Source organism: Cebus imitator, unplaced genomic scaffold, assembly GCF_001604975.1.
Source record: "Cebus imitator isolate Cc_AM_T3 unplaced genomic scaffold, Cebus_imitator-1.0 Scaffold472, whole genome shotgun sequence".
NCBI lineage: Eukaryota > Metazoa > Chordata > Mammalia > Primates > Cebidae > Cebus > Cebus imitator.
This window is the reverse complement of record NW_016107787.1, coordinates 729,912-745,594: the sequence shown is the minus strand read 5'-3', so window position 1 is coordinate 745,594 and position 15,683 is coordinate 729,912. Positions and strand designations below refer to the sequence as shown.

The 15,683-nt window shown below is 39.1% G+C and overlaps 1 protein-coding gene across 10 annotated transcripts in view; it reads right to left on the bottom strand.

Moving 5' to 3' along the window:
- The window catches only part of TXNDC16 (thioredoxin domain containing 16), a 115,026-nt gene that overhangs the window by 33,989 nt on the left and 65,354 nt on the right, over window positions 1-15,683 (bottom strand). For all 10 annotated transcript variants that reach the window (XM_017512407.2, XM_017512408.2, XM_017512406.2 and 7 more), the window contains 2 exons: window positions 3,114-3,282; window positions 2,650-2,786 (listed from right to left, as the gene is read on the bottom strand). In XM_017512407.2, coding sequence (XP_017367896.1) covers window positions 2,650-2,786; window positions 3,114-3,282 — 306 coding nt within the window. The remainder of the gene's footprint in view (window positions 1-2,649; window positions 2,787-3,113; window positions 3,283-15,683) is intronic.

The window sequence follows — 15,683 nt, the reverse complement described above, 5'->3', positions numbered from 1 at the left end:
AAAAAAAAAAAAAAAAAAAAAAAGAATTTCTGTAACTAAACAACAAAAAATATAAATAACCTAATTTAAAAATGGGCAAAAGAGTTACATAAACATTTCTCCAAAGAACATATACAAATGACCAACAAGCATAATGAAAAGATGCTCAACATCACTATTAATTTGGGAAATGCAAATCAAAGTCACAGTGAGATATCACCTCATGCCCATTCGGATGGCTATCATAAAAAATAAAACAAAATAATGAGTACTGGCAAGGATGTTAAAGTAATTGGAACCCTGATACAATGTTGGTAGGAATGTAAAATGATGCAGCCAGTGTGGAAAATAGTACTGCGGTTCCTCGAAAATTAAAAACAGAATTACCATATGACCTAGCAATTGCACTTCTCAGTATATATCCTAAATAATTGAAAGCAGAGTCCCAGAGATATTTCCATACCCATGTTCACAAGAGCATTATTCATAACAGCCAAGAGGTAGAAGTAACCCAAACATTCATTAACGGATAAACGGGTAAATAAAATATGATATACATACAATGGAATACTATTTGGCTTAAAATTGGAAGGAAATTCTGACACATACTACAATACAGATGAACTCTGAAGACATTATGGAAAGTGAAATAAGCCAGTCAGAAAAAGACAAATATTGTATGATTCCATCTGTATGAGGTACATAGAGTAGTCAGACTCATATAAACAGAAAGTAAAACAGTGGTTACCAGGGCCTGGGAGGAGGATGAAATGAAAAACTGTTGTTTAATGGGTACAGAGTTTCAGTTTTGCAAGATGAAAATGTTCCGCAGATTAGTTGTACAACAATGTGAATATACTTAACACTTGTAAAATATACACTTTAAAACGTGTAAGATGGTAAATTTTACATTATGTGTAGTTTATCAAAAAATTTTTAAAAACAAATATACAAAGCAAGATAAATTAAGAAAATACTACAAATTAAAAAGAGAAAATACAGGTGAATATTAGCTGATAAAATGATATGTTTTAATAGCTAAAAGCAATGGAAGAAGTCTTAAAATCAATAGATTAAAAAAAGTTAAACTGTTATATAAAAATTATTCAACAAAGCTAACGAGCAAATAACAAACTGAGGGAAAATAACTGGAACAAAATGACAAAAGCTTAATCTCCTTAATATACAAAGATCACACAACAATTCATTAGACAAACAGTAAAACCCCATTTTAAAAAATGAGTGGGCAAGCAGAGTGGCTCATGCCCATAATACCAGTATTTTGGGAGGCCAAGGCAGGAAGACTACTTGAGCCCAGGAGTTTGAGACCAGCCAGGGCAACATAGGGAGATCTCGTCTCTACAAGAAATTTAAAAATTAGTGGGCATGGTGGCATATGTCTATAATCCTAGCTACTCAGAAGGCTGAAGTGGGAGGATCACTCAAGCCCAGGAGGTTATGGTTGCAGTGAGCTGTGATTGTGCCGCTGCACTCCAACCTGGGCAGGAGGGCGAGACCCTGTCTCAAAAAAAAAAAATCAGCGAGTAATGTATATAACCCACAATTTACAGAAGACATAAGTTATTCTATTGGGAATCCAATTCATTATATAGTCTAAAATCAATACAAAAACTCAAAAATGTTCTTCACATACAGCAAGGAAAAAAAAAGAAAACAGTATAAATATTGTTTGTAAATAGTCAAATAAGGCCAGGTGCAGTGACTCACATCTGTAATCCCAACACTTTGGCAGGCCAAGGTGGGTGGATTGCTTGAGCCCAGAAGTTCAAGGCCAGACTGGGAAACATGGTGAAATTCTGTCTCTATAAAAATACAAAAAATTAGCCAGGCATGGTGACACATGTCTGTGGTCCCAGCTACTCAGAAGGTTGAAGTGGGAGGATTGCTTGAGCCCAGGAAGTGGAGGCTGCAGTGAGCCAAGATCATCCCACTGCACTCCGGCCAAAAACAAACAAACAAACAAAACAAAACAAAATAAACAAATTCAAATACAGTTTGGTATATATATTCACCAAATATTATGCAGCCATAATGTTCATGAAGAATATCTATATATCAATGTAACGTTAAATAAAAACAAGATTCTAGCTGGGTGCAGTGGCTCACACCTGTAATCCCAGCACTTTGGGAGGCTGAGGCGGGTGGATCACAAGATCAAGAGATTGAAACCATCCTGGCCAACATGATGAAACCCCATCTCTACTAAAAATATAAAAATTAGCTGGGTGTGGCGGCGCCACCTGTAGTCCTAGCTACTCAGGAGGCTGGGGCAGGAGAATCACTTGAACCCAGAAGACAGAGGTTGCAGTGAACAGAGATCTCGCCGCTGCACTCCAGCCCAGCAACAGAGCGAGACTGTCTCAAAAACAAACAAAAACAAAAAACAAGATTCTAATCTAGACATACAGCTTTAGCCCAATTATATTAAAACCTACATAAATATGCAATGTGTAGGTATACAGAAAAAAGATGGAAGAAATTATGTCAAAATTTAACACTATGTGTCTCTGAAAAATTAGCTTACAGCATTTTATTTTTCTTCAAACATCTCTGTAATTTTGAAATTCTGTATAACTTAAAAAGATATTCTTAAAAAATAAAACTAGCAAGCAATGATACTGTATAATTCAAAAGCTCAGCTATACTTACCTGTTGTCATGTTTGGACTAAATAGTCCCAATACTGACATACTAGAATAGGAGATCAGGTCTTTATATAATTCCCCACTTAAATATTCCTCTGCTTCTTGGATCGATGTTATATTCACTGGATATGAAATCCTATTGCTGAATGAATATATAACTATATTAAAAATTAATTTTTAAAGGTATTTTCAGTTTGTAAAAAAAATACACTAAACATAGCAAATAATATATTACATAGGATAAATACAGAAAATTAGATATTATTCTTAAAGAAAATCAGACTCATTAAACAAAATTACTATCTCCCCAAAAGTGACAAAATGTACATAGACTCTCATGAATATTTATTTTATGATCTCAATTCTAGTATCCTCCTTAACCTATTTAAAGAATGTTAGCAAAGTCTGAGAATTAGAACTTTCACAGACCTTAACATTTAGAGATCTTGTAATGAAGCTGAATACTTACAGTTGGATAAATTTTAGGAGATCTTCAGTTCCTAGCATTCCAGTGTAAGATACTGGGTTCTTGCCTTTCTTGTACATCTTTACAAAAGGAAATTCAGTAACATTTTGCTTAGTACATACATCAGGCCAATCTGCACAGTTTATTCTAGTAAGAAGCATAGTAGATGTGCCTAAATAAAAGGAAAATGCACATTTTGTAATTGCTAATGTAGAAAATGCATTTGCTTAGAATTTTCAATGTTTTTCTAGCCGATTTATATTTTAATCTCTCAGCATTAAACACTCCGGCTTAAACACTCTCTTCCCTTGATCTTTGCAACACCGTCCGCTACTGACATTTTCCCCACCTTTATAGCATCTCCTTTTTGGTCCCTTTTGCAGGCTCCTCTGACAGCAGAGTTAGGAGTCCCTCAAGACTCAGCTTAAGCTGCCTTCTCTTGTTTTTTTCACTCTCTTTCTACGCAACCCCAATAACCATAGACAATCTAATGAATCCTAATTTACGTCTTTGGCCCAAGCTCCTTGAAGTTCCAGACCCATGTATCCTTACTACTTCTCTGTTTGCCATTGAACGGAAACATCCTCAAACTCAACAAGTCTAAAACCACATATGGTTTCTTTTCTGTGTTTGTTGGTGAACGTTGCTGCTTTGTGCAACTCAAAAAACAAAGCCTCATCTTTCGTACCTCCCCATTCCCAAGCCCTTCATGCCTATTGATTAATCAGCATGTTTTTTTTTAACCACCTAAATTTTTAATATCTCTAATTACCGTCCATTTCTCTTTACTGCCACCACTCAAATGTAATTTCTCCTGGATAAGTAGAATAGGCTTCTAATTCACCTCCTTGAATTCAGTGTGTCTACACTAATGCTAGAGATATCTTTCCAAAACTCACATCTGTTTTGGCACCCACTTACCCCCACCAACCTTTGCAGAGTTAAATCTTTCACATCATGTATGACTTCAAGGAAGCCTTCTCTGATACACTGATCTACATCAGGTTCCTTTGATATATGTTATCATAGAACCATGCTCCTTTCCTTACCTCCTTATGTAATTATATACTGCTCAATATCTGATTAATGTCTCTCTCTACCAAGACAACTCCTTAAGAGCAGGGACTGTAGCTATTTATCACTGATTTTCCAGCACCTGCAGCACCTTAAATATGCATGTGAATAAATGACATGTGAAACTCATCTAGGACTTCAGATACCTATCCTGCCTAAACATTATAATTTATTTTCTGCCTAAGAAAACACACAGTAGAATCTCAAACAGAAATCCCTACTTGCTCTATAATAAAAACATGTAAAGTTCTCTAAAATATTATAAATCACTGTGTGGAAAGAGATCAAACACCAAATAAAACAAGTACCATACAACTCAAAAGAACAAGTTCTAATAAAAAATTTAAAATAAGATTTAATATAGTAGATCAAAGAAGGAATCTTTGTGTATCAATTTAGGATATAGCCTAAATGTAACTTAATCACATGATTAAAATTGTAAACGTGATATTTTAACATTTTATCACGCAAAATTTTTAATACTGAAATTAATTTGTATATTTTCAGATTCTTGATTAGTTCTCATAGATGCAATAACTTATTACTTTAGATTTAGTATTAACAATCTGATAATACAGGCAAGGTTTACACTGTCTTATTCACTACTACATACCCACTGCCTAGCACAATGTCTGTTCCACAGTATGTATTCAGTAAAAATGTGTAGAATGTACATTGGTATTTCTTCACAATTTTTAAATTCTTATGTTAAAGGATATTAATAATTGAATTTTGTATGATCATATAAACAAATACAAATCCTTATTTCTTCCTAAATCTGACCTGCTAAGTGACCTCCTACCCAAGCTCTCTTATCCTTTATTTTAATCATTTTGACATACAAGTTAAGCAAAAATCATTTAGGCATATAGCAAGAGTATGGGAGTCCTTGGTAAGGCTTTTCTTTTTAATGAAAAGTAGCCCCAAATCAGGAACTAAGGACTAAACATTTTCAAGATGGCGGCTCCATCTTCCCTTCTCTGACAGCCACGTGTGCTATAAGGAGCAGACAAGATGGCCATAATCAAATGGAAAGCCCATTTGTATAAGATTAGGGTGTGGCGACCAGACTTCCCTGTGCCACTTTGTAAAAATCATGCCTGATCAAACCAGTGTGTAAATCACACACCACTTCCCCAAACTGGACTATAAAACTCGGCACATTTGTCACCAGCCAGTCCTTTCCTCTCAGAGACCCCTTCCTCTATAGAGGAAACTGTTTCTCTTTCTCTTCTCTCTATTTAACCTTTGCTCTTAAACTCTTTGTGTGTGTCCATGACCTAAATTTTCCTGGTGCATGACAACAAACCCCAGGGAATATACCCCAGGCAATGTAGCTGCTTCAATTTCATCAATAAACATCTGGTGATGCTTGTTTACACAAAGTGCCATGTTATATATTGCCACCCAAGTATGGAATATAAAGCTCTTCCAGCTGCAGTTCTTTCCTTTCAATAAGCATCCTCAACATGTCCACCACTGCTAAAAATGTGATTATTTCTTTGTCCCTACAGTTGAAATGGAAAACTTTGGTGTTATCTTTAAAACTAGAAAAGTAATACTGACATATATCATTAAAAGTTATATAACTACTTATACTGAAGTTATCAATTTAAAAGTTTTATTTTCATTCCTGTAAAATGGTTCCAATATCTACTCATGTTCCAATTGGAATAGTTTAATATTCTAAGATGCCTACAGTACTACATCTTATATACTTTATCAATGCAGTAATTTCAATTAGGTTCCTAATGTAAAGGAAAAAATAGGTTATCTTAGATACAGGTATTTTGTAAGTATAAAATTTTGACATTTGCTGCCACCTAGTGACAGACTAAAAAAACATTCTTCATTGTCTTGGACTAAGAGATGACAAATGGCTTTTTCCCAGTAAGTCAACAGGAAAGACAGATGATAAGACTAAACGCCCAAGGTATTATAACATTTTCCTAATTTATAAAGTTATAGTACAGGCTTCAACGTAGACACAAAACATTATAATTACTTATGCAATGCATTTCCACATTAAGTTCCCTGAACTTCCAAAATAGTCCATTTATCTGATATCTGACTACCAAAAAAATTATTATTCAAGGGCCGGGCGCGGTGGCTCAAGCCTGTAATCCCAGCACTTTGGGAGGCCGAGGCGGGTGGATCACGAGGTCAAGAGATCGAGACCATCCTGGTCAACATGGTGAAACCCCGTCTCTACTAAAAATATAAAAAATCAGCTGCGCATGGTGGCACGTGCCTGTAGTCCTAGTTACTCGGGAGGCTGAGACAGGAGAATTGCCTGAACCCAGGAGGCGGAGGTTGCGGTGAGCCGAGGTCGTGCCATTGCACTCCAGCCTGGGTAACAAGAGCGAAACTCTGTCTCAAAAAAAAAACAAAGAAAAACAAACAAAAAAAATTATTATTCATAAAGAACATAGCGAATGAAAAAAAAAAACATATATTGGGTTGCTTACTTACTTTTTTTTTTTGAGACGGAGTTTCGCTCTTGTTACCCAGGCTGGAGTGCAATGGCACAACCTCGGCTCACCGCAACCTCCGCCTCCTGGGTTCAGGCAATTCTCCTGCCTCAGCCTCCTGAGTAGCTGGGACTACAGGCACGCGCCACCATGCCCAGCTGATTTTTTATATTTTTAGTAGAGACGGGGTTTCACCATGTTGACCAGGATGGTCTCGATCTCTTGACCTCGTGATCCACCCGCCTCGGCCTCCCAAAGTGCTGGGATTACAGGCTTGAGCCACCGCGCCCAGCCGCTTACTTACTTTTTTTATTCTGCAAACACACACAGCTCTGAGCCCTTGCACTGAGGGGGCAGGTAGTCTCTTTATTTGATCATTAATTAAAAAAAAAATGTGAGGAAATCTTTTTCCATTTTCATCTGGTGTCTAACTAAATGGGGTAGGGAGGGGGATAATTCATCATATTGTTGAGGAACATTATCCAATCACTACTTCATTATGATTTATATTTTCTCCTCCTTCGCTTTTCATCTAATTATTTGCCAATAAGGCTAGAGAATCTAAAAGAAGAAACTGAATTTTGTCCATAGATTGCAATTTGCCTTGCATAAAGGAAAATCTGAAAGCAAATAAGAGGATTTGCTTTTTTAAAAAATGATTAGAGGCTGGGTGCAGTGGCTCACACCTGTAATCCCAGCACTTTGGGAGGCCAAGGCAGGTGGATTGCCTGAAGTCAGGAGTTTGAGACTAGCCTGGCCAACATGGTGAAACTTTGTCTCTACTAAAAATACAAAACTTAGCTAAGCGTGATGGTGGGCACCTGTAATCCCACCTACTTGGGAGGTTGAGGCAGGAGAATCACTTGAACCCAGGAGGCAGAGGTTGCAGTGAGATGAGGCCATACCATTGTACTCCCAGCCTGGGCGACAAGAGTGAAACTCCATCTCAAAAAAAATTAAAAAAAGATTAGAGATCATAGTGTCTACAGATTTAATTACCCCTTCACTCAGTACAAATGAAAAGCTGGATTCAAATGTGGTTTGGAAATAAAAGGAATGGGGACAGACGGAAGAGTGGCTCGCATCATGAACTTCTGCACCAGAACAACTGCAGGAATACATTAGGAAAGCCAAGAGAACCCACATACCCTCTGAAGGAAGTGATTGTACCAACAGGCCCTGGGAGACACCCCAAATACTGTGAGTGCCCAAACTGTGGAAGTGAGAAAGGTTCACCCCTGAATATACACCCCGACTGGGGAACCTAAAGGTCTAGATTACGTGAGAAGATTCTGACCTTACCTGGAGCTGAGTCCATTTAGAAGGCTGAGTGAAATTCAAGGGTAGAGGAGGCAGCAGGAAAACCCCTGTGGGCTCCCTGGGTCCCCTATCAAGCCATTTCTGCCTCACCTCACAGGGGTCCTTGAGAAGGGCTGCCAGAGGCATTCAGAAAAGTCCACAGGGAGAAGGAAACCTCCAGCTGAACTCTGTAACAGTCTGAACCAATCAAGAAGTCCCCTGGCCAGAACTCGGGGGAGGGCATGAATCCAGCATACAGACCACAGGTTAGGGAAGAAGGAAAGCCCTACTTATTTTTGCAGGTAGCCTGGGCCAAGTTCTCAGCCCTGTTAACCCATTGCCTGGAAACAGACTTGGTGCTGTTTCCAGGGCACAGTGGAAACGAGACTGGCCCTTTGTGTTGTGTGGGAGCTGGGTGAGGTGTGACTGTCAGCTTTCCCCCACTTCCCTGAGAAGCTGCATGACACAGCAAAAGCAGCCATAGTCCTCTTAGGAAAACAATCCCATTGACCTGGGAACCTCGCCCTCATCCCCTATAGCAGCCATCCAGCAAGACCTGCCCAAGTAGAATCTGAGCTCAGACATGTCTAGCCCCACCCCCATCTAATGGTCCTTCCCTACCCACCCTGGTAACTGAAGACAAAGGGCATATACTCCTGCAAGTTCTAAGGCCCTGCCTAACCACCTGCTCCTCACAATACCAGTGCACTTTCAAGCCAATGCTCTCTTAAAAGTGCCACCTCCCAACAAGAGGCCAACTGGAACAAAAATAGTACATTAATCAACCAAAGCTAAGAACCCTCACAGAGTCCATTTTGCCCCTCTGCCATCTCCACTGGAGCAGATGTCAGTATCCACAGGTTGAGAGACCCATAGATGGTTCACATTACAGGACTCTGTGCAGACAACCCCAAGTACCATCCTAGAGCCTGGTAGATTTGCTAGGTGGCTAGACACAGAAGAGAGATAACAATCACTACAGCTCAGCTCTCAGGAAGCCACATCTCTAGGAAAAAACGGAAAGTACTGCATCAAAAGGAAACACCCTGTGGGACAAAAGAAACTGAACAACAGCCTTGAGCCCTAGACCTTCCCTTTGAAAGATCCTACCCAAATGAGAAGGAACCAGAAAACCAGCTCCGATAATATGACAAAACAAGATTCTTTAATTCCCCCCAGCAGCAACAAAAAAATCACACTAGTTCTCCAGCAATGGATGCAAACCAAGAAGAAATCTCTGATCTATTTGAGAAAGAATTCAGGTTAGTTATTAAGCTAATCACGGAGGAGCCACAGAAAGGCAAAGACCAATTTAAGGAAATCGAAAAAAGTGATACAAGAACTAAAGGGAGAAATATTCAATGAAATAGATAGCATAAATAAAACTCAATCAAAACTTCAGGAAACAATGGACACACTTATAGCAATGCAAAATGCTCTAAAAAGTCTCAGCAATAGAATCAAACAAGCAGAAGAACTTCAGAGCTCAAAGACAAGGTTTAGAATTCACCCAATGCAACAAAGACAAAGACAAATAAGAAAATATGAACAAAGACTCCAAGAAGTTTGGAATTATGTTAAACAACCAAAACCTAAGAATAATCAGCATTATTGAGGAAGAAGAGAAATCTAAAAGTTTGGAAAATATATTTGGTGAATAATTGAGGAAAACTTCCATAGCCTTGCTAGAGAACTAGGCATCCAAGTAAAAGAAGCACAAAGAACACCTGGAAAATTCATTGCAGAAAGATCAATGCATAGGCACATTGTTATCAGGTTATCTAAAATTAAGACGAAGGAAAGAATCTTAAGAGCTGTGATGCAAAAACATCAGGTAACATATAAAGGAAAACCTATCAGATTCACAGATTTCTAAGCAGAAACCCTACAAGCTAGAAGGGTTTGGGGCCCTATCTTCAGCCTCTTCAAACAAAAGAATTATCAGATGAGAATTTTGTACCCAGCAAAACTAAGCTTCCTAAGTGAAGGAAAGATACAGTATTTTTCAGACAAACAAATGCTGAGGGAATTCACCACTACCATGCTAGTACTACAAGATCTGCTAACAGGAGCTCTAACCCTTGGAACAACTCCTGGAAACACATCAGAAAAGAACCCTTTTAAAGCACAATGTCACAGGACCTATAAAGCAAATGCAATTTTTTTAAAAAAAGGTATTCGGTCAACAAACAGCATGATGAATGGAATGGTATCTCACATCTCAATACTAACACTGAATGTAAAGGGCCTAAATGCTCCACTTAAAAGATACAGAATTGCAGAATGAATAAGAATTCAGCAACTAACTATCTGCTACTTTCAAGGGACACACCTAATACTTAAGAACTCACATAAACTCAAGATAAAGGGATGAAAAAAGACGGTCCATGCAAAGGGAAACCAAAAGCGAGCAGGGGTAACTATTCTTATGTCAGACAAAACAAACTTTAAAGCAAAAGCAGTTAAAAAAGACAAAGAGGAGACTTCTGCTGAGATGGCCGAATAGGAAGCTCCAGTCCACAACTCCCAGGAAGAGCAATCCAGAAGATGAATGACCTCCACATTTCTAACCAAGGTATCAGGTTCATCTCATTGGGACTGGTTAGACAGTGGGAACAGCCCAAGGAGGGAAAACTGAAGCAGGGTGGGGCATTGCCTCACCCGAGAACTGCAAGGGGCTGGCATCCCTAGCCAAGGGATGCCACTAGGGACTTTTCCTGGCACTCCGGCACTCTGGCTCAGATACTGCACTTTTCCCACAGTCTTCACAACCCTCAGACCAGGAGATTCCCTCTGGTGCCTTCAACAGCAGCACCCCAGGTTTCCAGCACAAAACTGGGCAGCTGAACCGCGCATTCCCCTGAAAAAATGGGGGCTAAGGCCAGGGAGCCAAGTCTGGCTCAGCAGGTCCCACCTCCATGAAAACCAGCAAGATCCACTGGCTTGAAATTCTCACAGCCAGCACAGCACTCTGAGCTCCACCTGGGATGTTCAAGTTCAGTAGAGGCAGGTATGTCCGCCATAACTGAGGCTCAGATAGGCAGTTCTAAACTCGCCTGTGTAAACAAAGTCACCAGGAAGTTTACACAGCAACTGGGTGGAGCCCACGGCAGCTCAGTAAAGCCTCTGCAGGCAGACTGTGATGCGACTCCCTTCTTGCTGGGCAGGCACCTCTGAAAAAAGGTAGCAGCCCATCAGGGACTTATAAATAAAGCCCCCACATTCCTGAGACAGAGCACCTGGGAAAAGGGACAGCGTGGATCCTGTTTCAGCAGACTTAAACATCCCTGCCCAGCACCTCTGAAGGGACCAACAGAGCTCCCAGCACAGCACTTGAGCTCTGATAAGGGACAGACTGCCTGCTCAAGTGGCTCCCTGACTCCCATTTATCTTGACTGGGAGTTACTCATACAGGAAAGCTCTGGCTGACATCTGGTGGGTACCATTCTGGGACAAAGCTAACAAAGGAAGGAACAGGCAGCAATCTTTGCTGTTCTGCAGACCTGCAGCTGATTCCCAAGCAAGCAGAGTCTGGAGTGGGCCTCCAGCAGAGAAGTCTGACTGTTAGAAGGAAAACCAAAACACAGAAAGAAATAGCTTCAACATCAACAGAAAGGAAGTCCACTCAGAGACCCCATCCGAAATCACGAACTTTGAAGACCAAAAGTAGATAAATCCATGAAGATAGGAAGAAACCAGAGCAAAAACGCTGAAATTGCCAAAAAACAGAACCCCTCTTCTACTCCCTCCAAGGGATCACAACTACTCATGAGCAAGGGAACAAAACTGGATAGAGAATGAATTGTTTATCAAATTCATTTGATAAGGTGGGTAATAATAAACTTCTTTGAGCAAAAGGAACATGTTCTAACCCAAAGCAAGGAAACTAAGAACGTTGAAAAAAGGTTAGACGAAATGCTAACTAGAATAACCAGTGTAGAGAAGAACATAAACAACTTGATGGAGTTGAAAAACAGCACGAGAACTTTATGAAGCATACGTAAGTTTCAACAGCTGAATCCATCAAGTGGAAAAAAGGATATCATAGATTGAAGATCAACTAAATGAAATAAAGCAAGAAGGCAAGATTAGAGAAAAAAGAGTGAAAAGAAATGAACAAAGCCTCCAAGAAATATGGGATTATGTGAAAAGACCAAATCTACATTTGACTGATGTACCTGAATGTGATGGGGAGATTCAAACCAAGTTTGAAAACACCCTTCAGGATATTATACAGGAGAACTTCCCCAACCTAGCAAGGCAGGCCAACATTCAAATTCAGGAAATATAGAGAACACTGCAAAGATATTCCTCAAGAAGAGCAACCCCAAGGCACATAATCATCAGATTCACCAGGGTTGAAATGAAGGAAAAAATGCTAAAGGCAGCCAGAGAGAAAGGTCAGGTTACCCACAAAGGGAAGCCCATCAGACTCACAGTGGATCTCTTGGCAGAAACCCTATAAGCAAGAAGTGAGTGGGGGCCAGTATTCAACATCCTTAAAAAAAAGAATTTTCAACCTAGAATTTTATTTTATTTTATTTATTCTTTTAATTTGTTTATTATACTTTAAGTTCTGGAGTACATGTGCAGATTGTACAGGTTTGTTACATAGGTATACATATGCCACAGTGGTGGTTTGCTGCATCCATCACCCCGTCATCTACATTAGGCATTTCTCCTATGCTATCCCTCCCCAGTTCCTCCACCCCCTGCTATTCTTCCCCTAGCCCTCCAGACTCCAGGCCCTGGTGTTCCCCTCCCTGTGTCCATGTGTTCTCATTGTTCAACACCCACTTATGAGTTAGAACATGCAGTGGTTGGTTTTCTGTTCTTGTGTCAGTTTGCTGAGAACGATGTCAACCCAGAATTTTATATCCAGCCAAATTAAGCTTCCTAAGTGAAGGAGAAATAAAATCCTTTACAGACAAGAAATTTCTGAGAGATTTTGTCACCACCAGGTCTGCCTTACAAGAATTCCTGAAGGAAGCACTAAACATGGAAAGGAAAAACCAGTACCAGCCACTGCAAAAGCATACCAAACTGTAAAGACCATTGACACTATGAAGAAACTGCATCAAATAATGGGCAAAATAACCAGCTAGCATCAAAATGGCAGGATCAAATTCACACATGACAATATTAACTTTAAACGTAAATGGGCTAAATGCCTCAATTAAAAGACACAGACTAGCAAATTGTATAAAGAGTCAAGACCCATCAGTGTGCTATATTCAGGAGACTGATCTCACATACAAAGACACATACAGACTCAAAATGAAGGGATGGAGGAAGATTTATCAAGCAAATGGAGAGCAAAAAAAAAAAGCAGGGACTGCAATCCTAGTCTCTGATAAAACAGACTTTAAACCAACAAAGATCAAAGGAGACAAGGAAGGCATTACATAATGGTACAGGGATCAATGCAACAAGAAGAGCTAACTATCCTAAATATATATACAACAAAAACAGGAGCACCCAGATACGTAAAGCAAGTTCTTAATTACATACAAAGAGATGTAGACTCCCACACAATAATAGTAGAAGACTTTAACACTCCACTGTTAATATTAGACAGATCAATGAGACAGGAAATTAACAACGATATCCAGGACTTGAACTCAGATCTGGACAAAGCAGACCTAACAGACATCTATAGAACTCACCACCCCAAATCCACAGAATATACATTCTTCTCAGCACCACATTACACCTACTCTAAAACTGAACACACAACTGGAAGTAAATCACTCCTCAGCAAATGCAAAAGGACGAAAATCATTAACAGTCTCTCAGACCACGGTGCAATCAAATTAGAACTCAGAATTAAGAAATTCACTCAAAATTGCACAACTACATGGAAATGGAACAATCTGCTCCTGAATGACTACTGAATAAATAATGAAATGAAGGCAGAAATAAAGGAGTTCTTCAAAACCAATGAGAACGAAGACACAACATACCAGAATCTCTGGAACACATTTAAAGCAGTGTCTAGAGAGAAATCTATAGCAATAAATGCGCATATGAGACGTGAGGAAAGATCTAAAATCAATACCCTAATTTCACAATTAAAAGAACTAGAGGGACAAGATCAAAAAACCTCAAAAGCTAGGAGAAGATAAGAAATAACTAAGATCAGAGAAGAACTGAAGGAGACAGAGACACAAAAAACTCTTCAACAAATCAACAAATCCAGGAGCTGGTTCTTTGAAAAGATCAACAAAATAGACCACCAGCCAGATTAATAAAAAAGAAGAGTGAGAAGAATTGAATAGATCCAATAAAAAATGATAAAGGGGATATCATCACTGATTCCACAGAAATACAAACTACCATCAGAGATTACTACAAATACCTCTATGTACATAAACCAGTAAATCATGAAGAAATGGATAAATTCCTGGACACTTACACCCTCCCAAGACTAAACCAGGAAGAAGTTAATCTCTGAATAGACCAATAACAAGGGCTGAAATTGAGGCAGCAATCAATAGCCTACCAACAAAAAAAAGTCCAGGATCAGACAGGTTCACAGCCAAATTCTACCAGAGATACAAAGAGGAGTTGGTACCACTCCTTCTGAAACTATTCCAAACAATAGCAAAAGAGGGAATCCTCCCTAACTCATTTTATGAGACCAACATCATCCTGATACCAAAAACTGGCAGAGACACAACTAAAAAAGAAAATATCAGGCCAATATCCGTTATTAACACTGATATGAAAATCTTCAATAAAATACTGGCAAACTGAATCCAACAGCACATCCATCACGATCGAGTCAGCTTCATACCTAGGATGCAAGGCTGGTTCAACATACGCAAATCTATAAATGTAATCCATCACATAAACAGAACCAAAGACAAAAATCACATCATTATCTCAAAAGATGCAGTGAAGGCCTTTGACAAAATCCAACAGCCCTTTATGCTAAAAACTCTCAATAAACTAGGTATTGATGGAACGTATCTCAAAATAATAAAAGCTATTTATGACAAACTCGCAGCCAGTATCATACTAAATGGCAAAAGAAACCTGGAAGCATTCCCTTTGAAAACTGGCACAAGACAAGGATGCCATCTCTCAACACTCCTATTCAACATAGTATTGGAAGTTCTGGCCGAGCAATCAGGCAAGAAAAAGACATAAAGGTATTCAATTAGGAAATGAGAAAGTCAAATTATCTCTATTTGCAGACAACATGATTGTATATTTAGAAGACCCCATCGTCTCAGCCCAAAATCTCCTTAAGCTGATAAGCAACTTCAACAAAGTCTCAGGATACAAAATCAATGTGCAAAAATCACAAGCATTTCTATACACCAATAACAGAAAGAGAGACAAATCATGAGTGAACTCCCAATTACAATTGCTACAAAGACAATAAAATACCTAAGAATACAACTAACAAAGGATGTGAAGGACCTCTTCAAGGAGAACTACAAACCACTGCTCAAGGAAATAAGACAGGGCACGAACAGATGGAAAAATGTTCCATGCTCATGGTTAGGAAGAATCAATATTGCGAAAATGGCCATACTGCCCAAAGTAATTTATAGATTCAGTACTATCCCCATTGAGCTACCATTGACTTTCTTCACAGGATTGTAAAAAAACACCTTAAACTTCATATGAAACCAAGAGAGAGCTCACATAGCTAAGACAATCCTAAGGAAAAAAAAAAAACAAAAAAAGGCATCATACGACCTGACTTCAAACTATGCTA